The 24,066-nt window shown below is 39.0% G+C and overlaps 1 protein-coding gene across 1 annotated transcript in view; it reads left to right on the top strand.

The window, feature by feature from the left end:
• DYTN (dystrotelin) overlaps positions 1–24,066 on the top strand; it is a 68,007-nt gene that overhangs the window by 5,698 nt on the left and 38,243 nt on the right. The window contains 8 exon segments of the mRNA XM_003309438.3: positions 1,978–2,052; positions 5,072–5,273; positions 6,700–6,785; positions 7,626–7,726; positions 12,340–12,411; positions 12,666–12,829; positions 17,674–17,785; positions 19,226–19,371. Of these exon segments, the coding sequence (XP_003309486.2) occupies positions 1,978–2,052; positions 5,072–5,273; positions 6,700–6,785; positions 7,626–7,726; positions 12,340–12,411; positions 12,666–12,829; positions 17,674–17,785; positions 19,226–19,371 (958 nt within the window).

Raw genomic sequence — 24,066 nt, 5'->3', positions numbered from 1 at the left:
CTCCTCCCTGATCCATACATTCTGGAATCTCTCCTGCCTTTGAAAACCAATTTCGATTTTATGTGTTGTTCTAGCTGTGGCTCTCTTGTCTTCCCTTCACGTTATAAGATCTTGAAAAAGTTGTCTGGTTGTATGTTTTCTCCTCACCTTACACTCAGTGCTCCATCCTCTGCAGTTTGATTTTGACCCCCATGACTCCACTGAAACTGCTGTCACAAAGACCTTCAATAATCAAACTAGTCATAAAAAGCAGAAGCAATAAATTCCCTTTATACCAGTAGTTTTCAAACTTTCGTTTGCATCAGATTTACCCCCGGGGCCTGCTAAGACTCAGGTTATCCCTTAGATTCTCACCCCTAGATTCTGACGTTGGCGACTTCTTAGACTTTTGTTAGAAATTGTTTTTCTCCCAAGTTCCCAGGCGATGTTCCTGCTGCGGTTGGTTCAGGAACCATACTTTAAGGTCCACTGGTTTATACCAACAATAATCAGTTAGAACAGGCCATTTTAACTGCCTAAAATAAACTAAGCTATTAATGTGTATGATCTTATATAACTTTATTGAATAACATTAAAGATAATATGACTAAATGGGGAGATCTACTCTATAGTTATTTTTTCTAGATATGAAGACTGATCATTTCCGTCTTAAGCAACAGAAAACTCTGTTGTAACGTTGTTATAGTCTCTTAAATTAAATAAAAATCAAATTTGGAGCATCAATGGAAAAAATTTAAAACTGTGGGTCCTTAAGAAAGGTAAGAGAATTGAACAATGAGAACACATGGACACAGGAAGGGGAACATCACACACTGGGGCCCGTTGTGGGGTGGGGGGAGGGGGGAGGGATAGCATTGGGAGATATACCTAATGTTAAATGATGAGTTAATGGGTGCAGCACACCCACATGGCACATGTATACATATGTAACTAACCTGCACATTGTGCACATGTACCCTAAAGCTTAAAGTATAATAAAAAAAAGAAAAGTAAAAAAAAAAAAAAACAACAACAAAAAAAAGAAAGGTAAGAGAAACAATTTAGGAAGTATATTGCCTACATTTTCTTATTTAAAATGTGCAAATACCCTTTGAGGAATGTGTTATAATTCCCATTTATCTGAAGAAGAAATTGAAGATCAAAAGTAACTACTTTTAAGGAAAAAGGAAGGAACAGAACTAAGTATAGCTGGCTCCAGAGCTCTCTCCTCTCCTCTACACTGTGAAATGGGCAAGTACACATTCAGTGCTCAGGAATGCTCGCTATTGTTGTACTGCTATTGGTAACGGTAACTCTCAAAAGAAGGTATATTAATAATTCTTTTTCTGATTATAAAAATAGCATATACTTTTTATAGAAAATTTAGGTAATATTGAGTAGAGAGAAAATAACCGTGAACACGAATAATTCAAGCACTCAGAGATGTCCACTGTTAACAGTTTGGTGGATGGTACTAGAAGTTAAGCTCCACAAGGGTGGCCATCTTTATCTGTCTAGTTGAATGCTATATTTCAAGGGCCTAGAATCATGCCAGGGCCATATACTAAGGGCTCAATAAATATTGGCTAAATGCATGAGTAGATGGATAGCTTTGGAGTCTTTTTCATTTATGCATAAATGCATGTGTCCACATATAACTAGAACATATTTGCAAACTTGAATTTATATTCTACATGTAGTTTTTTTTTATCCTGTTTGTTTCAAAGGCCATTGACTTTTTATATAAAAAGTGGACAGATTGATGGAGTATTCCGTCACTTTTTGGTGGACTGAGAAGGTGAACTAGGTTCACCTGTAGCCCTAGAATAATGTAAGTCTATTTTTATTTGTTTACAGAAAAAAAAAGAGCTCTAAACCTTAATTTCCTCACCTGCAAAATAAAGTAAGCTTACATGATCTCTAGGATTTCCTTCCATAATGTGGGATTTATATAATGAGAGAGTACTTTATTCATAATATTTTATGTTTTCTTTACAGATGCTCTTAATAGTATTGAGAATTCCATTTATAGAACAGCCTTCAAATTACGGTCAGTGCAAACTCTGTGCCAGTGTAAGTATAGGCTCTCCTGAAATATTTGAAATAATCTGAGCTTGATGTGCGATGTAAAATTCATAGAGAAAACAAACACTCCCCCCATGCAGCTGACTACTGGATTCTGGAAGTCTGGACTTGTGCATTTAGCCCATTCGTGACAGAGAAGATGAAGGATGGGAAAACATCACGTGCATGCAAACCATGTGTAGTTTTGCTGATGAGCAATAGAAATAATTGTGCATGAGGATTTTTAATTTTTTAAATATTTTCTCCACTTGGCTTCTTCTAGAAAATGTTTTTGGTTTCCTTTTCAGGATACCAATATGGACACAAAATAAAATGACAAAAAAAAGTATTTTCAAAACTGCACTTATAGATTTAAGTATAAAGATATAAAATTCCATCTACCACGTAAGATTTGCATTTTCAAGTTGTACCTATAATCTATATATGAACATGCAAAAGTAGGTACAAATGAATAAATAACCCATGGACCATGAATTTTAAAACTATCTTGAGAATTCCCTGAGAACTGCCCCTTTTGCAGTAAATTTATATCTGATAGAATGTATGGTTTTCTTTTCTTTTCTCCTACTGTTATCTAGGCAAAATAAGGTAAAATGTTTTTACTAAAACATGTATCCTGTGAAAATTTTCCAAGGTGAAAAATAAACTGGGTCCGAGCTATGAAAAACATCAGGCATTCAGCATATCTAAAGTTATTGATTTCTCACTGCATGAAAGAAAAATCACTTCATGTAAAATGATTTCTGAAATTTATCATATCAGACCTAAGAGAAGTTATGTTATATATATGACATTTCTACCGAAGGCTGACATTTAAAAATATTTTTCCTCCTGCCTAAAAAGTTATATAGGGCAGTGGTTTTCAAATTGGGCTTCACAAAATATATGTGAATGTGGGGTAGCGCAAAAAAGAGTTAGCCAGGTGGGAAGAGGAGTTGCAAGCAAGGTGGGACGATTCAAAGACCACATCCTCAGCAGGAACAACTCCATCCTTCTCTATTTTCCATACCGTGTTTGCTTGTGTGTGTGTGTGTGTGTGTGTGTGTGTGTCTGTGTGTGTGTAAGCTGGGGTCTCACTCTGTCACCCAGGCTGGAGTGCAGTGGAGGGATCTCAGCTCACTGCAACCTCTGCCTCCCAGGCTCAAGCCAGCCTTCCACCTCAACCTCCCGAGTAGCTGGGACCACAGGCGTGAGCCACCACACCCTGCCAATTTTTTGTATTTTTAGTAGAGACAGGGTTTCGCCATGTTGCCCGGGCTGGTCTTGAACTCCTGAGCTCAACTGATCTGCCCACAGTGGCCTCCCAAAGTGCTGGGATTACAGGCATCAGCCACCACGCCTGGCCTTATACTGTGTTTCTGTATTAGGTTCCTTTGAAGAAGAAATTTTTGGTTTTAAAAACAGTTTTATGTAGATTACTGCTCTAGATAAAGAAACTCACTTATAACTATTATTTATTATTCCAGGAACAAACAAAAAGCTAAAAATTTACCCCCAATTATGCATTTTCCTGGAGAATTTCTCCCATTAGAGAAAGTTAGCAGCAATTGTTCACATGTCCCAGTCACGAATGCCTGAGTATGTTCTGTAGTGTAATTTGTGGATGCACAGTTTTCAACTTTTTGTTATCTCTGGCATCAGAAACAGTGAATATAAATAACACTCATGGGAAATATTAACAATACACAAAATCAGTGGTTGAAAAATGTTACCTAGAAAAGATATCCAAACAAAAATTTAAAAACAGAAAATCCCAAACACTGAGATAAAGCATAACATGAGCTCCAAATAGGAAGATCTGGGACACATCGCTGTATAAATCTTGTGGTGAGATTAATGGACACCACTATTATCTGGTTTGGTGTAATATAGAACTCTCAGCAGGAGATGAAATCGGCCTGTGTTCAGAATGCCTGGCTGAGGTGACAGGTTTTAATGATAAAAGAGTTTACAGCCTTCACCACCTGCAGCCAGGTTTTTATTTAAGTCACATTCTGAAACTTGTTCCTCTGTTCCTTAGACTCTCCTCTTAAAAGCAATATCAGAGAACAAATAAAAATTTTTATTATACTTGCTAGATTTCTTATCTGAGGTTGATTTACAAAGTAGAGAGAAACCCAGGGTTTTATGGTTTCACAGGCTGAAGCGTTTTAAATGCCAGGAGCTCTTGGCGCTCTTGATATCCCCACCTCTCAGATGGTGCAAGTGGCTGTTTATTAATTTTGTCTGTCATCCTCTCTCTGCAAGAAGCTATGGGGTTAGCTCTATTACATTCTTGTTTCTATTCATTGCCTTGTAAAAATTTTAGGAGAAGGTGGTTAAAAAATATTCAGTATAAGAAATAAACCATTATTTTTTGTAAGCAGCTGTAGTTTTATTAAGTGCCTTCTCTAGATAATAATACTGATGGAACCAAGATTGTTAACAGTGGTATTACTGAGTTGCAGAATTCTCAGACTCTTTAGCCTAAAGATCTTTATAGAAGAGTAACTGCTCTTTTATGAAGATCACTGTTTTGTATTTAACTATGGCAATTGCTTTTCAACACACCATATTGCTTCTGAAGCTGGGCTGCAGACAAGAAAAACTATATTTGAACAGGAAAGGTAAATTTATTCAATCCACTTAATGAAGAGTATAAAAATGTTTTCCCCAACTTTTTACCACAGTGTCATAACTTTCTTGGAAAGCGTATTTTTCGTTTCTCACTTCCCTTTTTAACTTCTTTCTATAAAACAACATCCTAGAAACTGTACTGGTAATAATGTTACAACTATGCTTTACTAACAGATGCACCTTTCCAAAATCAAATGAATCGCTAGAATAGTAACGCCTGAATTATACACAAGGAATATATGTCCAAATAGTAGTCATATTTCATTCCCCTTAAAAGAAAATAGCGACCATAAAAAGTCTTAATTATAAAACACCAAATGACATTTGCTTTATTTGAAGCCTTTTGTTCCCATCAGAAAATAAGGCTCAATTCTTCATTTGCTTCCTACAGTGGACTTGATTGACAGCTCCCTGATTCAGCAGGTCCTACTGCATCCAAGTTTCTGGGAAGCTCGCAAGCGCTCCCTTTCTGTGCAGCAACTTTCTCAGGCACTCCAAGAGCTGTTTCAGAAGGCCAGGGAGGAAAACCCAGGACAAGTGCATCCCAGAGCTCCAGAACTCACTCTGAGCCTTCTCACGACAATGTACAACAGGTGAGGGTGTGGACGTCGCGCTGTGACCTCAAAGGCAATGTTTAGTTTCCAGTGGTCATTTACCATTTGGTGCTGGCTAATATTTGCTTGAGGTTTGGTATATAAGAAGTCTTCTTTGTTTGTTTTTCACAAATTTATTCCTCAGGAGTAGAACAAAGGAGTAAATGCCCATCGGAGTAAATGCCCATCGGCTTTAGGAATATAAATGACCCATGGATAGCAAAAAGAGGGAGAGAATTCCACATTATTCTTTCCTTCAGACAAATTCATTCCTACTCTAGAGAAGCATACACACCTTTTGCTAGGGCGTTTACACTTCCATATATACATGTGAAAAGCGACACTTAGTTCTTGCTACTGCTAGCTTCTTTGCTGATTTCTTTGTAAACCATTATCAATTTTTTTTTTTTTTTTTAGCTAGAATAAGGTTGAAAATCCTGTGCATGGATGGGTAACCTATAAACCAGTGTAGACCATGTCAAAGGGCTGATTGCATATGCTCTGAAGTCAATAGTTCTGCTAGTGTGTGGTAGGGGTGCGTGTGTTTTTTGAGCTGTAAGATTTCAATTCCTCTGCCCCCTCCTCGATTTGGTTTACCTTATGTATCATTGACTCAGTAGACTTCATCCTTTAGAATAAACTTTTCAAAAATCATAGTGAATTCAAAACATTTGGAAAGTAGACGAAAAAAGTAAAGAAGAAGAAATACATTATTACCCATCAGCCTGCCTCCCAGAGGCAAGCACTGTTTTAACCACTGGGCAAATTCCTTACGGTTATTTTCTCTTCTAGTTTTTTTTTTTAAATTTTTTTTTAACTGCCCAAACAATATATACATACATTCTCAAGTTATTTTTTCATTTCAGCTTCCTTAAACATTAAGCTTTTGACTGTCATTTCTATTATCTGTGCCTGTCTCTAACAATTCCCCTGCCTTCGATAAATTGTTTAGTACGTTTGTAAACTAGACAGCAAGTGGGCAAGGATGATTAGGCTCTGAGTGGGGCCCTGTGAACTAGATTTTTTTTTCTTTGCATAAATATTTGTTGCTGTGCCTGCCTTTTGGTCCTTCCTTATCTCTGTTGCTTGGTTTCCAGGCAACTGAGGCCCGAGGAAGTGATGCTACCTGCTCCATGAAAACGGGGTTTATCCCTGCATCCCTGATGCCTGGTACAGTGCTTAGCACAGAGGAGGCATCCAATACATATTTTGGAGTGAATGCAGGAACAAATAAATGACTGGTGAAATATGTTAATGCAATGCTGTGTTCTGCTAAATTCTAGGTATAGGATAAGAGGCCACAAAAAGTTGGAACTTATAGCACCATGTCAGAAATGCCCATTAATAGTTATGGTTTTTATCATCTATGACACCAAAGGTAACCCTGGCCTTCCCATTCTTGTCTCTGTATTTTGTTACTGTGCAGCAAAGGAACAGGTTTTCTCTAGCTTATGCCTGCGGCCGCTGCCCTAATAACCCTCTCAGGAGACAGCCCTCTTTCAAAATACCGAGGTAACATGCAGAGGACTGCGGGTGTCCTAAAGTGCAGTGAGCCCCAAATCCCCAACCTGTTATCCTATATCCCTGCCACAAGGCCTCTTCAGCATGTATTCAGCATGACTTATGTGTTTATTAAATAAAAATATTTACTATTTGAGGAATTTGGAATTTTTCAAAATTTACACTTCCTAATTACTTGTTTCTTGGTTGTTCTTGATATTTGTTTAGGGATTACCTAGACACCCGTAATTATTATTGGTTTGAAGCCTGGGAGAATCCTCACATTTCTGTTTACCAACCTCATGATCTTCATCCTAGATGCACTGAATGATCAAGGTGTTGAAATGTGAATGGGTTTCCGTTAGTTATCAAATTACGGTTATTACAAAAATCATAGTGACCGGGCGTGGTGGCTCATGCCTGTAATCCCAGCACTTTGGGAGGTCGAGGCGGGCGGATCACCTGAGGTTGGGAGTTCGAGATCAGCCTGACCAACATGGAGAAACCCTGTCTCTACTAAAAATACAAAAAATTAGCCGGGTGTGGTGGCACACGCCTGTAATCCCAGCTACTCTGAAGGCTGAGGCAAGAGAATCGCTTGAATCCGGGAGGTGGAGGTTGCAGTGAGCCAAGATTGTGCCATTGCACTCTAACCTGGGGAACAGGAGCAAAACTGCATTAAAAAAAAAAAAAGTTTTGGAGGCCTTCAAAATAGTGAGCCAATAATCAAGAACATAACTTTCCGTTCTCTTTCCTTTCATAGCCACAAAGAGACTGTTACTTCAAAGCAAGTACTCTTCAAAGATACATTGCAAGTATTCAATTTAAAGATTGTTCCTCCTACATGTCTAGCTCTTTTTCAACTCTATGCAGATAATAGCAGGGGAGGCTATGATTCTGGGCCACGCATGACTCGAAGGGTTTTGAGAAAACTACTAACAGATCTATAGCAGGTAAATTCCTAATACTTAAGAACTGTACATTTGTTTCAGTTACTTAGCCACATTTATTATTAAAGAATCTGATGTCTCCAGTGTCAAGTCTATCTTTATATATAACTCCATGCAAGCTCTCTCCTCCATAGCCATTGCTGTTACTTGAATATAACTTAACTTATACTCATAAGGTTATGAGTAGAAGGTTATGAATTATACTCATACTCATGAGGCTAAAGCTAATGTTGTCTATAGATAAGAATTATTTGCATTGCTGTAAGTTTGCTACAAGTTAACTTTACTCTCTCTAGAGTTGTAAAATAGCTTAGCAAAGACAATGATGTATCTGTCTATAGGTACAGATAATCACCACTGAAAACATATCCAATAGTCTCTTTTGCTTATTCCAAAGTATTTAATTTTTCCTTACACCCCATACCTTTTTCACTCCTACATATTAAAATTTGTGCCTGACATGCACCAAGTTCTCCATGCCTGACTTCTGCATTTCTATCTAACCACAAGGCCATTGCCTATCCTTTCACTTAACAAACTACTCCTCTTTCAATATCTCTCAATTATTTGTCACCTCCTTGCTCAAAGCTTCTTTGACTTCCTATGCATAACTTTGTTGCGGCACTTGTCAAATTATGGTAGATGATGCTTCCCCACTGGACTGTTTCATTTTTATATCTCCAGTGACTTGAACAGTGCCTGATACTAAAAGACATCAAAAAAATGCTTAAAGAACGCATAGATGGAGTGCCATGTCGAGTACTCAAAATTATTTCCATCATTTCCTGTGGTTTAAGAATGTGTACATTTGATTTGGTTTTTATTCTTACTAGGCAAGGGAATTTAACCTTCTTAAAGATGTTTTTTAAATGTTAAAATGATGTAAATTGATGTAACCAAGCAAGAAGTTCTGCAAAAGGATTAAACAGGCTCTGGATTGTCTTGGGTGTGGGTGCTGTTGTCCTGTTGTACCCTTACCCTTGTTTTGAAGGATGTCTCCATTCTTCCAGCTCCTACAAAATCCCCATGCTAGATATTCTGGACTGTAATGACTTAGGAACTTTCTGTCACTTTTCTCTTGGTTCTGGACCAAGGATTCTGAACTGAGGATAGCCATGCATGATGGGAGCAAGGGCGGGATAAGGAGGAAGATAATAAAAATCTCTAGGACAGGGAGTACAGATTGGAAAAACCTATTCAGAATTATCTTTGCTTTGATTTGCTTTTAATATTAATATTTTGTGTTCATGATGATGACAATAATTAATATTTAACTTAAATTCCAAACATCATTTATATATTTCTTAAATGGAGCAATGATTTTTTTTTATTTATAAGGTTAGAATATCAGGCATAGATACTTCTGAGCTGCCCTGGTAGTTGCAGCAGCCACATAGATCCCACCATCAAATGTTCTACTGACTCTAAGGCATTTCCCAGGGAGCCATCATAAGTTGCAGGCTCACTTCCACCCATCCCATATCACAAGACTCGAGCAGGTGGGGGCCTGGGAGGGCTGGACAGTCTGTCCGCCCATTTGTGCAATCAGACTGGTGAGACTGGAGTGCTTAGAAGCGGATGTGATGAAAGGGGATGAGCTGAGGGACATTTTCCTTCTAGAGAACTCTTTGTGCTCTCCTGACTACTTGGTCCAACAGGCTCTAAAAATCTGCCCTTGTTTCAGGCTCAAATGAGGTCGATGAGCTGCTGAACTAGAAGCTCCCTCAGCACTCCGCCCCTACCCACACCCCAGGCATTAGTATGCTCCTGAGAAGGTCTTCGGAAGCTGGAGATTTGCACAGAAATTATCATCCCATTGACTGCTATTACAGACTCAGAAATGGATTCTCAGAGAAAATTCCAGGCCCCACCACATGATTCAAATCCCCGCCTAAGCATCATAATTATCGTTTCAAGTGGTGTCTGCCTGTGCCGGTGTGCCATCTAGCCATGTTTAATTCTTCCTAGAACACCTGCAAGAAATTAGTCACTTGGGCCATTCATCCGCAAAATCTTTATGCACATCCTCATAGGCAAAAATGTAGGTTGAAAACCCACTAGAGAAGTGAATTTTCTTTGTACTAGTGTTAGAATCACAGAGCTGATGAGAGTCATCCTATGTTATCCACCCACCTTATTTTTACAAATGAAGTAAAACTCCTTTCCCAGGGCTCAAGGACATCAGAGGAGGGTGAATGTTGGATCAACAACACAGTCTAAATAAGTGGTCCAGTTAGTTCATCAGCACTCACAAGCCAAACGATGGGTAATGAGTTATGCTTTCAGACAAAGGCTAAATAACATAGGGAGTAGTTACTTACATTCGACTGGCAACAGGATTATTATCAATTTAAAGTACAAGCCATCTTGTCACTATTACACAAATGTTTGTTGACTTCTGCCTGGCTAATTGTCAGCAAAGAGGTTCTGAGTGCCACTTTCCTGATTAGAAGAACGTTTATTCGAGTTGATGGACTCAGCAGGAGGGTCTCTGAGATTACTTCTGAGCTTGCAGGCAATGCCTGCTGACAGCCTGTGCTGTAGAAGACATCAGATGTGAAATTAGGACCCGTGACCAAATGGGAATAAATGGAGGTGACAGGTACATTTATCTGTGCATATAGATGATGTCAGAGCCAAGTCCCTGGCCATCTTGGCAGTCACAAAAGGTTCTTAGTGCCTTAATTGAACGCCTTATGGTGACTGTGGCTGAAAGTTGGAAACCACTGAGTGTGGTGGCACAGACTGAGCCGTTGAAATATATGTAAGGTCGGGCTGTGATAAAGCTTCATGGAAACTCCTCAAGAAAGAGTAAGAGTCCTGGAGTGAGACCCCAATTCTGCTGCCAACTTGCTTTTTTGACCTTGAGCAAAATATCAAATCTCAATTACTCTTGGCTTTATTTTTTGAAAACTATTAATTGATAATCAGAAACTATATATATTCAAGGTGTACAACATGATGTTTTGAGATAGATATACACTGCATAAAGATTACCACAATCAAATTAATTAACCCATCTGTCACCACCATCATTGCCATCTCATGGTGTTGGGGGGTTTGAGGATACTTCAAACCTGCTCTTGTTTCAATTCTCAAGTAAACAATACAGTAGTATTACTAGTGGCCATGCTGCAATTAGATCCCCAGAATTTATTAATCTTATAACTGAAAGTTTCTACCCTTTAATCAACATCTTCTCATTTATCCCTGTCCTCAGCCCCTGGCATCCACTATTCTTCTGTTTCTATGAATTCAATGTTTTTAGATTCCACATGTAAGTGCAATTATGCGGAATTTGTCTTTCTGTGCCTGGCTTATTTCATTTAGCGTATTGTCCTCTAGGTTCATTCATGTTGTCGCAAATGACAGGATTCCCTTCTTTCCTAAGGCTGAGTACTATTCTGTTGTATATTACATATCACATTTTTTATTCGTCTGTCAATGGACACTTAGATCGTTCCAGAAACTTGGCTATTATGAAGAGTTCTACAGTGAACATGGGAGTGCCGATGTCTCTTTGACAAACTGATTTCCTTTCCTTTCATCCCTTGCTTGTTTAAACAAGGGTAGTAATTACCATCCTACCTCAGAAATTGGCATTTCTTAAAATGATGTGATATGAAAGTGTTTGGAAAGGTTTTTCTCAAAGCCACTCTAGGCTTGTCCAAAGGTAGTGAGTTATCTCAGTAGATTGTTTAGTCAGTTACAGATTGAACTTCTTGATCTACTCTTTCCCGCTTCTCACTACTGCACTTGAATAGTCTTAAAAATATGTATATATACAATAGCAAGGACTTGGAACAAACCCAAATGCCCATCAGTGATAGACTAGATAAAGAAAATGTGGCACATATACACCATGGAATACTATGCAGCCATAAAAAACAATGAGTTCATGTCCTTTGCAGGTACATGGATGAAGCTGGAAACCATCATTCTCAGCAAACTAACACAGTAACAGAAAACCAAACACTGCATGTTCTCACTCATAAGTGGTAGTTGAACAATGAGAACACATGGACGCAGGGAGGGGAACATCATACACTGGGTCCTGTCAGAGGGTGGAGTAAAGGGAAGGGAGAGCATTAGGACAAATACCTAATGCACGCAGGGCTTAAAACCTAGATGAGAGGTTGGTAAGTGCAGCAAACCACCATGGCACATGTATATCTATGTAACAAACCTGCACGTTCTGCACATGTATCCCAGAACTTAAAGTAAAAAAAAAGTATATATATTTTAAAACTCTAAACTTTAAGACAGTGTTATTGTGATCTTCATTTCATAGGTGAACAAAGGCAAAGAAAGGATAAAATAATTTGGAATCACAAGAAAATAAAACAGAAGGAAGCAATTTATCACCCCATTGGCAGACTTCCTTCCCTTCCCCTCCTCCCTCCTCTCCTTCCCACTTGCTTATTCATTGTCTTAACCCAAACATTGCACAAAACCCACGCATTGCTTTGTTCTCTTGGATTGAGACAGTTCACCTGGTCTCAGATACCAAATACTTGTGACTACACAGCCGTGGGCACCAGCTCTCAGCCCTGCTGCTCCCGGAGACGACATATTTCTCCACTTTCTAACAGCTAAGATGAGGTTGTCTCTTGCAGATCCCAACTGTCGTGGGAGAGAGTCGTGCTCTGTGACCTGTGGAAAGTGCCACCCGCAGCTGTTTCCAAGGGGTGAGTGCCTTGCAAATGTCCCTGGAGTTGGGGACAGACACGGTGTATTGGGACAGTTTGCTGACTGATTTACATTACAGACCTATTATTACTCCACATAGCATCTCAGATAACTGAATTTAGGAGGTAGTCTCACCTCCAGCTTTTCCTATGATAAACTTCTTCAGCAGAGCTGACAGAATTAGAGTCAGAAAAGAAAATGAAAATATCAAGTCGTGCTTAAAAACACATCTTAGGGTGCCATTGTTTTTCAGGTGTTGAGCCCAGCAATCAAAGAAGAAAAATTCCTGTCTTGGGTCCAATCTGAGCCCCCCATCCTCCTGTGGCTCCCGACCTGCCACCAGTTATCAGCTGCTGAAAGGGTCACTCACCCTGCTCGGTGCACTGTCTGCAGGACTTTCCCAATCACGGGACTCAGGTACAGTCATCAGCAGCACTTCTTGGATTATTGTTCTCCATATGGTTCTACAGTTGGAGCTGCATCCCTTCAGATTCTTTTTGGGGTCCTCCTTACACATCTGAAATTCAGTTGACTTTTTTGGCTCAATGATTTCCTGGCAAGAGGCATCCTGTTTGATAACAAATTGTCTTTTATCTTCTATAATGGATGAAATATTAAATTCTTCCACTGACGCATAATGTGACTAATAGACATTTTTCTTCCTCTAAGGGGAATACATTTTGTCTTTGTTTTGTTTTGTTTTGTTTTTAGAGACAGGGTCTCTGTCACCCAGGCTGGAGTGCACTGGCACTATCATAGCTCACTGCAGCTTCAAACCCCTAAGCTGAAGTCATCCTTGCAGCTCAGCCTCCTGGGTAGCTGGGAGTACAGGCACATGCCACCATGCCCTGCTAATTTTCTATTTTTTGTAGAGATGGGATCTTATTGTGTTGCCCACACTGGTCTCCAACTCCTGATCTTAAGTGATCCTCCTTCCTCAGCCTCCCAAAGCATTGAGTTACAAGTGTGAGCCACTGCATTTGGCCTGTCTTTTGTTCCAAAGAAGCCTTTTAAATTTTGGAGCCATCCATCATCATCATGATCCTAACAACACTACTTTTGTTAAGTGTTAGACAAATGCCAAGCTGAGCAGTTCACATGGGTCATTTCATTTAAAATGTGTTGTAAGCCTATACAAAGGGTTGTATTCTTATCCCCTATTTGCAGAGAAGTTAAATAACCTACATGATTAGCAAGCCGCAGAGGCTGGCATCCTAAATCCGGAGTCCCTGCTTTGCAGCCATGATGCTCTGCTGCCTCCCTGTGCAGACAACTGCAAATGAGCCTCAGACTCACAGAGATCATCAGCATTCATGAGAACAACTCAGGCCTGATCTTCTCTCCACCTGGAGCAAAAAGCAGATTTGAGAGCTAGATTTGGAGGTGGGAGATTCAAATATTTCCATAGCTTTGAGGCTAACAGTCAAAATCCCATCCTAGAGAAAGAGTGTTATAGGTTTCCCACAAATAAAACCATAGGGAAGTAAAATTGGAGTTATCATTAAAGCTTGGGAGAAGAGAAAGAAACCACCAGGTGTAGGCCAGGCATGGAAGATGCCATTATTCACGATGAGTGAACAGGGGCTGGGGATGTGGGAAGACTAAAGCTCTGGGACATCAGGTAGCTAAAAACAAGGCAAAACTGAGGGTTCCCGGAAGAAGAAGGGGACAAGAGGCCTCAGGACTCAGCTCCTGCTCACTTTGTTCCCCTTCCCTTCCCATGCTTCCTGACCCTAGCTAACCCAGAACTGAAATTGCTCCCCATGGAGGTAAAATAGGTCTGCTTGGTACACTGAAAAACTGGAGATTCGGTTTTAATTTTGCTGAGAAAATGAATCGGGTTTGCAGAGAATTTGCAAGACACAGTGAAACTTCATTCATGAAAATTCTGCAAGGAACTGAACTTTAAACGATAAAACATATAAATGAACAGGACTGTTGGAAACCAAGCAAGCAGGAACAAAGAAATCTTCATACTACAATGAAAAATAAATTATTTATATTGGACAATGGGGAAATCTGAATATGATTTGCCATGTTATGAGTACATTATAATCATTTAACCAATAAGCAAGTATTAGTTAAGGAGTTACTGCAAGTCCTGCCCTAGGTCGAGTACAGGATTAACTTTGTAATTATATAAAACACAACTTTTACATTGAAATATTTTTTCAAAATTATTATGTATAACATAAAGCAGATACTATTTCTATTCTATAGATGACAAAAATTGAGCCTCAAAGAGTTTGAGTGACTTACTTAAGTCGCCCCTAAAAATGGCAAAGGCAGAGGCCGAGAAATGCTACCCTTCAAATATTTGTTGAGAATGAGAACAGAATTTCTTTAAAATGCCCCCATGTAAACCATCTTTCCCCTTATGCATCCAAGGCAATAAACAGGTGTCCTATATACAAAGAGCTAGGAGACCTAGGCAAGGTGTTTAACCTCTCTAGACCTCAGTTTGGGGTTTTTGTTTTTTGGTTTGTTTTGTTTTTAGTAAAATTCAGCAGGGTAGATCAAATGATGTCTGAGACTTCCTTAGCTCTAAACTTAGGATTCTATTAAAAATTGCCTGGATATATTATAATCCTAACTTTAAGCTTATGTTTTGGGATCTCAAAAAACTCAACCAGTAGCTTTGGTTTTTTGGGAGATGAAGAAAGCCATGTTAGAGGGCATGCATTTGCAGATCTGCAGGTAGCAGGAAGAGGACAAAGATTTGGCCTTCTAAAGAAAGAGAAGGTGCAAAGACCATAGAGTGGCCTTAATCCAAGATAAAAATTCTAGAAGGACATGTCAGCATTTTTGCTCTGTGATAGCCATGGAAGGTTGAAATGAAATTGGGAGAAAGCCTGGGTTCTATACTGGTAAAAACATCAACAACAGGCCAATCTCATTACCCACACAATAACCATTCTCATATACCTGCAGGTAGTTTCAGAGCACAGAGGAACAAATTTAAGGATAGAGCAGCATATTATCCTAGATAAGTTAATCACAGCCATCTAGTTAATGCTTGATAAAGCAGCCAGCATGGATGACTCATCAAATAATCCTTATAAAAATAGTTTATCATGTTGTACACTTCATTGAAAAAGTAAATGTCTTCCCGTTTATGTATGTTGAACAACTTTTAAAGTTTTCTAAAAATTTTGCAAGGCCAGGAGGATAGGGTTTACTAGCTCCATTTTTCCTTAGTTGAAGAAACTAAGTCATTTATCCAACTTCATTCAACTAATGTTCATTGAAAAACCTACCATGTACCAGGCATTCTCCTAAACTTAAGTGAGCTTAAGTTTTCAATTCAACTATTAGTACTACTATAAGTAGTAATGGTGGTATGTGAATTCAAACTCAAGCCTCCTGCCTTGAGCAGTGGTGGTCTATTGTAGGATGGTGTGGTCTATTCTAGTGGTTAAAATGGCAGGCCATCAGTTCAGATAGTAACCTGGGACTCAAAATCTTCTACTGCTTACTAAGTAGTTGTGTAACTTTGTGCAAGTTACTTAAACTCTCTTTAATTCAGTTTCCTCATCTGCAAAATGAGGGTAATCGTATGAATACCTGAAAGAATTTCCATGGGGATTAACTGGGTCAACACATGTACACTGCCTGCACATAGAACATGCACAAAAATGCTAGCTGCTATTATATCATCCCGCATTATTTATTAATATCCTGCCATGGGAGTCAGGGTTGGAAGTACAGCAGTAAACAAGGGTAGCTGAGGGGCGATCTCAAGGTATTTACATTCTCCTGTTCTGCCTCTAAACGACTTTGATCAGACCATCAGACCTTCTGCCATCTGGCCTCAGAAGCTTTCCAAAGTTTTTTCCTGCTGTTATTCAGGGCAGTTAGCAGGTCTGATAGATTTAATGTCCTCTAAACCCTTCTTACTCATCCCAATCTTCGTTACCTTATTCCTCCTCTTCTTTCTACTTGGGATTTCCTTTGCTTTAATCTCCAGCCCAGCCTTCCATGTATAGCATGAGCCTCACTTTCCAGACCACACCAGCCCATAGGGCTCTCCCTCTGCCTCTCTGCTATACCCCTCTTCTCCATGCCTTTCACTTGGCACTTAATCACGCATCACCTAATTCTGGAAGTTATTACTTCAACCTTCCATGTCAAAGTTTTGCCGCAAGATATGAAATTTAAGAGCACTGGAATCTTATCATATTTCTTTTTTGTAACCTTAAGAGAGGGGTTGAAAACCCAAATGCTTAAAAGGCAAGGCAAGTGGTATACATGAAGGAAATAGGACAGGTAGGGACTATAGCTAGCTCAGAACTGTATGTCCAGTCTAAAAGGAGTAGCTGCTGCCTGGTTCTCACCAGCTGTCACCATATGAGGACAGAGTTTTATACCACACACACTGCAGTTAGAGAAGAGAATTTACATATGAGGGGAAAAAATGTATAGCTCCCTGTTATTTTATAGACAAACAACATGGTCCCACTCAAATATCCTTAAAAGTTACTAACTGATGACTGCTAGGTCTTACTAGCTCCCCACTAACATCACAATAGTTTCCTGAGTATTATGGGACACCCCTCCTAACCAGAGTGTCTCAAGACTCTCTCCTCTCCTTCTGACCACAAAGGGATTTAAGGCTGTCATTTCTCAAAAAGAAAAAATCTCCAATGTTGATGGGTCAAGAAACTTGGCTGTGGTGAGGAATTCCCCTCCTCTACTTTATATCTTTCCTACATACAGACTTCTATAAAATGACGAGTGCTTATTTTTAAATTTGTTATCTATGGCTTAATTTTCCCCAACACCGCTCAGGAATACAGGCCCAATATTATCATACCCTGCAAAAGTTTAAGACAAGCCAAAATTTGATTTTATTGAAATCTATTTTTTAAATTAGCTATTAAATTCAAAGTATTTGAGTGCATTGTGCAGCTGCACAAACCGCGGCTGCAGATTTAAGGGTTTACCCTAAAGGTTGTAGCACACAGCACCCTGCATATAGAAGGCACTTCATATTTTGGGAAATAAATCAGACTTCTATACCATAGCGTATATGGCATTAATATAATGCCATTTGAAAATACTATCATATGAAGATGTATTTGAGTAAACAAATACATTAGAGTCATTTAATAATCCTATACTTTGGTAAACTTTACACTGATTTGGCAGCTCAGACATCTTCTGTATATTTTGGGTTGCTCATTCTCTACCTGGATATTCTTTTTTTTTTTTTTTTTCTCATCTACTAGTGATGTAAGCTGTGCTTCTATTTTAACTGGCAGATACCGCTGTCTGAAGTGTCTCAACTTTGACATCTGCCAGATGTGTTTCTTATCTGGTCTTCACAGCAAGTCCCATCAGAAGTCTCATCCTGTCATTGAGCACTGCGTTCAGGTAACATTTAATGTCACATACCAAACTATTCATTAATCAATTCAGTATAAGCTATAGCCATGAAAAAACCTTCCCTCCAGTGAAACCACAGATTCTGCTCCTGTCATACATTGCAATATTTAAGACTAAGCAAGTGGCAAACTCCACCTTGAATATCTCCCAACATAAGTATGATTTCTTCACATTGTATGTCTCAGTGAAAGTTTTTGGGCACAAGAAAAGGCCAGAGTTCAGTCTGAAGTAATTGATCAGATACTCTGGAATAGAAAATGTCAGTGAAGAGTTACAGGGAGCAGCACTGGAAATGGGTACAGATGGAAAAGAGAAGGGCTCTGATATGGCAAAAATGATGCAGCAAGACTTCTAGTTACTAACATATTTTTGGAGAATTTTTCTTTTTTAACATGTCTTTTCCTGAACCCTAAATTTCAAATATTTCTTCTTTAGGAAAAAAGAAAGATTATTATCTCAATGTTGACTGAAAAAGTATACAACTAAAACTTCACAGCTGCCTTTCAAATTTTTTAAAATTATAAATACCTAGCAAGTGAATTCAGTTCTTTGTAAGAAGAGAAACAGCATAGTACATTTTAGCAAAAAGCTTCTATTTTTTCCCAGAAAGAACATTTTCTTTTCATTACTAAATTCCAGTGAGTAAGTTTCTTCACACAGATGGCAACCCCCTCAAATACCACAATAGCGAAGGATGTTGATTAATTAACTTTGCCAAGGATAGTTTTCCCTCCTTCTCTCCTTTACATGAATGGCCTGCAAAGGTCAAGTGCCTGAATCTTGCCAAATAATTTCCAGTGGGCATTGCCTTACCCAGGTCCTCAGGTTCACAGGCCTAGGATCTACCTTCCTAGTGCTAAAAGTCTTGGATTTGTTGATGTTAGAGTGACACCATGTGGCCACTTTGTTATTACGCTTTAAATTTCAAGTGCTGAAACCCTTGAAATGAGACATCTCATTCCTTCTTTGCATTTGGTAGAGGTTCTTAACTTGGGGTGAATAAATGGATTTTGGGTGAGCCTGTGAGTCCACTGAAATTGTATGCAGAATGGAATGTGTGAGTATTTCGCTGGAAATAAATCCATGAGTTATCATCCAATTCTCAAAGGCATCCACAACCCTAAATGTGAGCAACCACAGGCTTAGTCCCCTTTGATGCCCTCCTCTAGGTGTAGAATGCCAAATGATGGGGTTACTCTAAGGAAGAGGACTTATTGAGGGGGTTTGGGGTGTTTAATTTGGAGACTTATGCTATTTCTATGAGAATGTGAAGAAATTCAGGGACAAGAAGGAGGTAAGATTATTTTTCTGAGGACTTAAGAGAAATAATTCCAAAAACTTTCATGGTGGCCAGTCCATCCAAGTAAGGAAGGAAGACCACACGTAAACTGATCTGACGCTTTTTAAAAATGTTGGCCCTTTCAGCAGATGTCAGCAATGCAGAATACAAAACTCTTCAGGACCCTCAGAAACAACCTTCTTCAGGGGCGCTGTAGGAAGAAAGAAGCAGCGAGAAGGCAGCAGCTGCTGGACCAGGTGAATCCAAAGGGTGTGCCTCACCATGCGCAGGCCAGGTGAGTGGCTGCGAGGATTGGCTGATCCCACAGAGCAGCCACCAAGGGCCCTGGGTGTTATGGTAACCAGCCAGCAATCTTTCTAATGCTGAAGATCCTAGACAAGGCAGGAGGAGGGGTGAGGGTTGGACTTCAGATATTTTTTTCCTCTAAAAAGGGCCTTTAATTTCAAAGTAGAACTAAGAGGCCACAAGACCTTTTGGTGACCCATCCAGATGTTTAGAGTTATTTCTACAAATGAAACCATCAGAAAGACAAAGAAGATTTTTAATATTAGAATATTTGAATAACTTTGTTATATTCCTAGTTTTTGCTGGTTTGCTTTTGGAAGGCTAATTCAGAATTAATACTTTATTTTAAAAAAAAAGGAAAAGAAAGACACTCAGCATACCACCACTCACAGATGAGTGCTGTTCACATTTTAGTGTGAAACAGAGATTAACCAAAACAGGGATTATGCTATAGATACAATTTTTCATTCTTAGTTCCCAAAACATCATTTTTAATGGCCTTACTCTCTTCCTTATAAGAAAATGCCACAATTCACAAGCAATACATTATTGAACATTTGGCTATTTCCAAATGTTGCCCCCCAAAATTCTAGAGTCAACATCTCTATGCATGCATTTATCTAAATATTTTTATGTTTTTATTAAGGGAAAACTCATTCAATGAAAATCATTGAATAAAAAATTGCGAACTTGGTTAATCCTCGAAATTCAGAATGCCAAATTGTGCTCCAGAGGGGCACAGCCTGCCACTTCCAGTATATGCATCACATACCTGATCACCAACCTAAAGATGACACTTTAAAAGGTTTTTGTGACCTTCATTTTTGAAGTAGCCACTTCTTTGTAATTTAAAATAGCAGAAGATAAAGGAGAGAAACACTTTTTATTTTTTTTTATTTTTATTTTTTTAGAGACAGGATCTCACTCTGTCGCCCAGGCTGGAGTGCAGTGGCACAATCATAGCTGACTGCAACCTTGGATTTTGGGACTTAAGAGATTCTCCCACCTCAGCCTCCCAGGCACATACCACCATGCTCGCTGAATTTTTATATTTGTGTTTTATAGAGATGGGGGTCTCACTGTGTTACTCACAGGGGTTCTTAAACTCCTGGCCTCAAGTGACTTTCCCACCTCGGCCTCCCAAAGTGTTGAGATTACAGGCACGAGCCACCATGCCCAGCCTCATCACTTTTGAGAAAAAGAAATATTTATTCACTTCCATTTTGCCTACTGGGACTATAAGAATAGATTAGTTTAAATCAGATTGGTATTCATTTGTTAATTTCTTTTATAATTCTCTAATCTTTTCTCAGACATCCAGCAGCAAATCTCCATCTCAATCCCAGACCCCTATTTCTGTGGTCATTTTGTTGCTTTAAAGTTTGTTGTATTTTAAAATATGTTTTTATGGCTCTTTAAAGGATAAAGTACACAATGACCTCACAATTAGATGCTATTATTCCTATGTCACATTTACCTATCAGGTTGTTAATCAATGTATGATTAAAGTTAGAGAATTTGGATATCATCTTGATGTATATCTTTAATATTGCACATAGAATTTAAATTTAAAAATAAAAACAAAGATATCAGTTTCCAGTTTATCTTTATTCTTAAAGCCAGCTGTTTTTACCTTTCACTAGGAAAGTAATGATAAAATGTTAATCATCTATATATATTGGATACTTGAGATCTTGCCCAAATTTCTATATTCCCATAGTCACATCACAAAGATCCATATATATATTTTTTTTTAAGATGGAGTCTTGCTGTGATGCTCAGGCTGGAGTGTAGTGGCGCCATCTCGGCTCACTGCGACCTCTGCCTTCCAGGTTCAAGCAATTCTCCCGCCTCAGCCTCCTGAGCAGCTGGGATTACAGGCACCTGCCACCACACCTGACTAATTTTTGTATTTTTAGTAGAGACGGGGTTTCACCATATTGGCCAGGCTGGTCTTGATCTCCTGACCTCAAGTAATCCACCCATCTTGGCCTCCCAAAGTGCTGGGATTACAGGTGTGAGCCACCGTACCCGGCCTCCATACTCTTATTTGCATTTCTTTTGGCTACCGAAGTCAGACTGATCTTTTACACATTTTTGACACAAATGTGACAGCACTTCTCACCCACTCATCCCTTCCAAACCCTTATGCCTTCCTTAAATCAAATTCCTCCATCGTTTTCCCATCGTTTTTAGGCTAAAAATGAAAAGTTGTAACATGACTTAGTCTTGGTCCTTTTGGTCCACCATCTTAATCTCTCCAGCTTCATTCCTCCTCCACAGTCTCTGTGTTCCAGCCCTGATTCTGCCTCACATATGACTAAGCCACATCTATCCCACCCTTAAGACTTTATTTTAAAGGATTTGTCATAGTTTGTAACTACACATTTATTTATCTAACTATCTGATTAATGTCTGCCTTCTCATTTGGCTAAAAGCTCCATCAAGGAATCTGATTTCACTCCCTCTTGCAACTCCAGCACCTGGCTCATAAAGTCATACAAACAATTCAATCCATCAGCAAATCTTGTTGGTTGTACCTTCAAAATAGATTTGAACTCCGAGTGAGTCTCATTATTTCTACTGCCACCACCTCAGCGGTCCCTTTCTCCCACATTGTCACATGACCTCCTAACTGGTTCCCCTGCTTCCTCCTCGGTCTCCCCATGGTCCACTCCTGGTGCCACAGGCCCTTTTCAGATTTTGGCCAGATCATGTCACTCCTCTGCACAAACTTTTTTGTGGCCTTCCCTCTTCCAAGAAAGTCACAGTCCTTCCAGTGGCCTTTAGCCTGGCCCTATAAACCCTGTTCCCCACCAGCTCTTGGTCCTCCGCTGCACCTCTCCCTGACTTGTTCTGCTTCAGCCTCACAGCTCTCCTTGCTGCTCCATGAATACACCAGGCAGGCTGCCACCTCGGGGGACTGGCAACCCTAGATCACCTCCCTGCGTGGCTTGACTGCTCACCTCCCAAAGACCCGCCGAGGTCTTTGCTCAAATGTAGGCTCATCCTGAAGGCCTTCCCTGACAACCATTTACCATTCAACCACTTTCCTCACTCTGGCACTCCCAGTTATCCTTGCTGTCTCTATTTTTCTTCAAAGCACTTAATCACCCTCTGACATCCTATATCTTACTTATTTATTATTTATTGCTGTGCCCCTCTCTATAATGTAAGCTCTATGAGGGGAGGAATGTCCATTGTTTCCAGTTGTATTGCCAGAATCTATAATAATGTCTGAATATGATAAATCCTCAATAAATATTTGTTGAATGACAGACTGACTGACTGACTGAATGAATAATAAAATGTATAGCGCATGATGGAGGGATTGATGGATGGATAGATAAGGTGAACCATGAGCTCTTTTAGAATGTAGCTGGAAAGAATCAAGGAGCTTTGGAACAAGATAATGAGGTTTGACTGAATCTGGAACAGAGACAGAAGCTTTGCCCTCAACTAACCACGTGTGTGGCCATGAGGAAGTCACTTCACTTTTCTATGACTCAGTTTCTTTACCTGTTAACTGGGATAACCTCTCCTCTCTACTCCCAGAGTAGTATTTCTGGAGGTGAGATGAGGAAAGGGAATTGCAAGGGCTGTACAAAGCCAGGGTTCTCTAAATGTCAATGTGTTGTACTCTGTCCACCCCAAGTACAGTAGAGTTGTTCCCCAAAATAACATTCTTATGTAATAATTTTCAGTGTACCCTAGACTTTGATGAGTTCAGAAATTCTGATTTGTGGCTCATCTAGGAGAAAAGAATGTGGACTATTACTAAATCACAATGTAATAATACTAAAAAACACATCTTCGATATCTATTATGTTGGCACACTAGCACTGACCATCTTCTAAGAGATTAATGGTTATGGCCAAGTGATAATATTGAATTCGTTCAATGATTCAGCAAACTATCTGCATGGTAATAAGCCTTCTCCCTTTTGATGTGGTTTTATTTCCTTTACATATGATAGTTTGCACTGAGAATACTTTCATTTACAAAACCAGAATTGAAAGTTAGGTGCCAAATATCATCACTCTTATTAAATATTTCAGGAAGTTCTTGAAAACATAGTTAAAAAGAAAATTAAACTGCAGAAAAATAACAGACAGAATTACTTCTCTTTGTAGCTAATTTAATTGTGAATTACTAAGAAACCCCAAGTAACTAGCAAAAATTACTAGAATTAATAGGCTTCAAATGATGGTGGAAAAATAAAATAAACATATACGAAATTCTTCACTCTACTAGCAATAACCAGCTATAAATTTTATAAGAATCTCATTCAAAATACATGTAAAAATTATTTTTAAAAGAAACTACAAAAAAGTTTAACAAAAAAGTTACAAGACCCAAATAAAATTACAATATTTTATTGAGTACAGAAAACAAGTCCTGAACAAAAGGATAAAATGCCAGATTTCTAAATGAGAAGACTAGCATAAGAATGTACCTGCTCCAAAAATTAATAGTTGATTTTTGTTATTTGCAGATTCAATACTTACAAATTTGCCTATTTGCAAAAATTTATTTGTAACCCTAAAATTAACACTCCTGGTGCTTTTTCAGTATTTGCAGACATAAGCAGAGTGGCAAAAAAATTTTGAGTTGCCTGAGGCACGTGTTCCCAGCTGAGGTCAAACCAGATAGTGCTCTGTGTTACTGTTTCAGCTCTCATTCT

The sequence above is a fragment of the Pan troglodytes genome, chromosome 13, assembly GCF_028858775.2.
Source record: "Pan troglodytes isolate AG18354 chromosome 13, NHGRI_mPanTro3-v2.0_pri, whole genome shotgun sequence".
NCBI classification, from domain to species: Eukaryota; Metazoa; Chordata; class Mammalia; order Primates; family Hominidae; genus Pan; species Pan troglodytes.
Note: the sequence above shows the minus strand (reverse complement) of the source record. Positions and strands in the feature narration are given on the sequence as shown.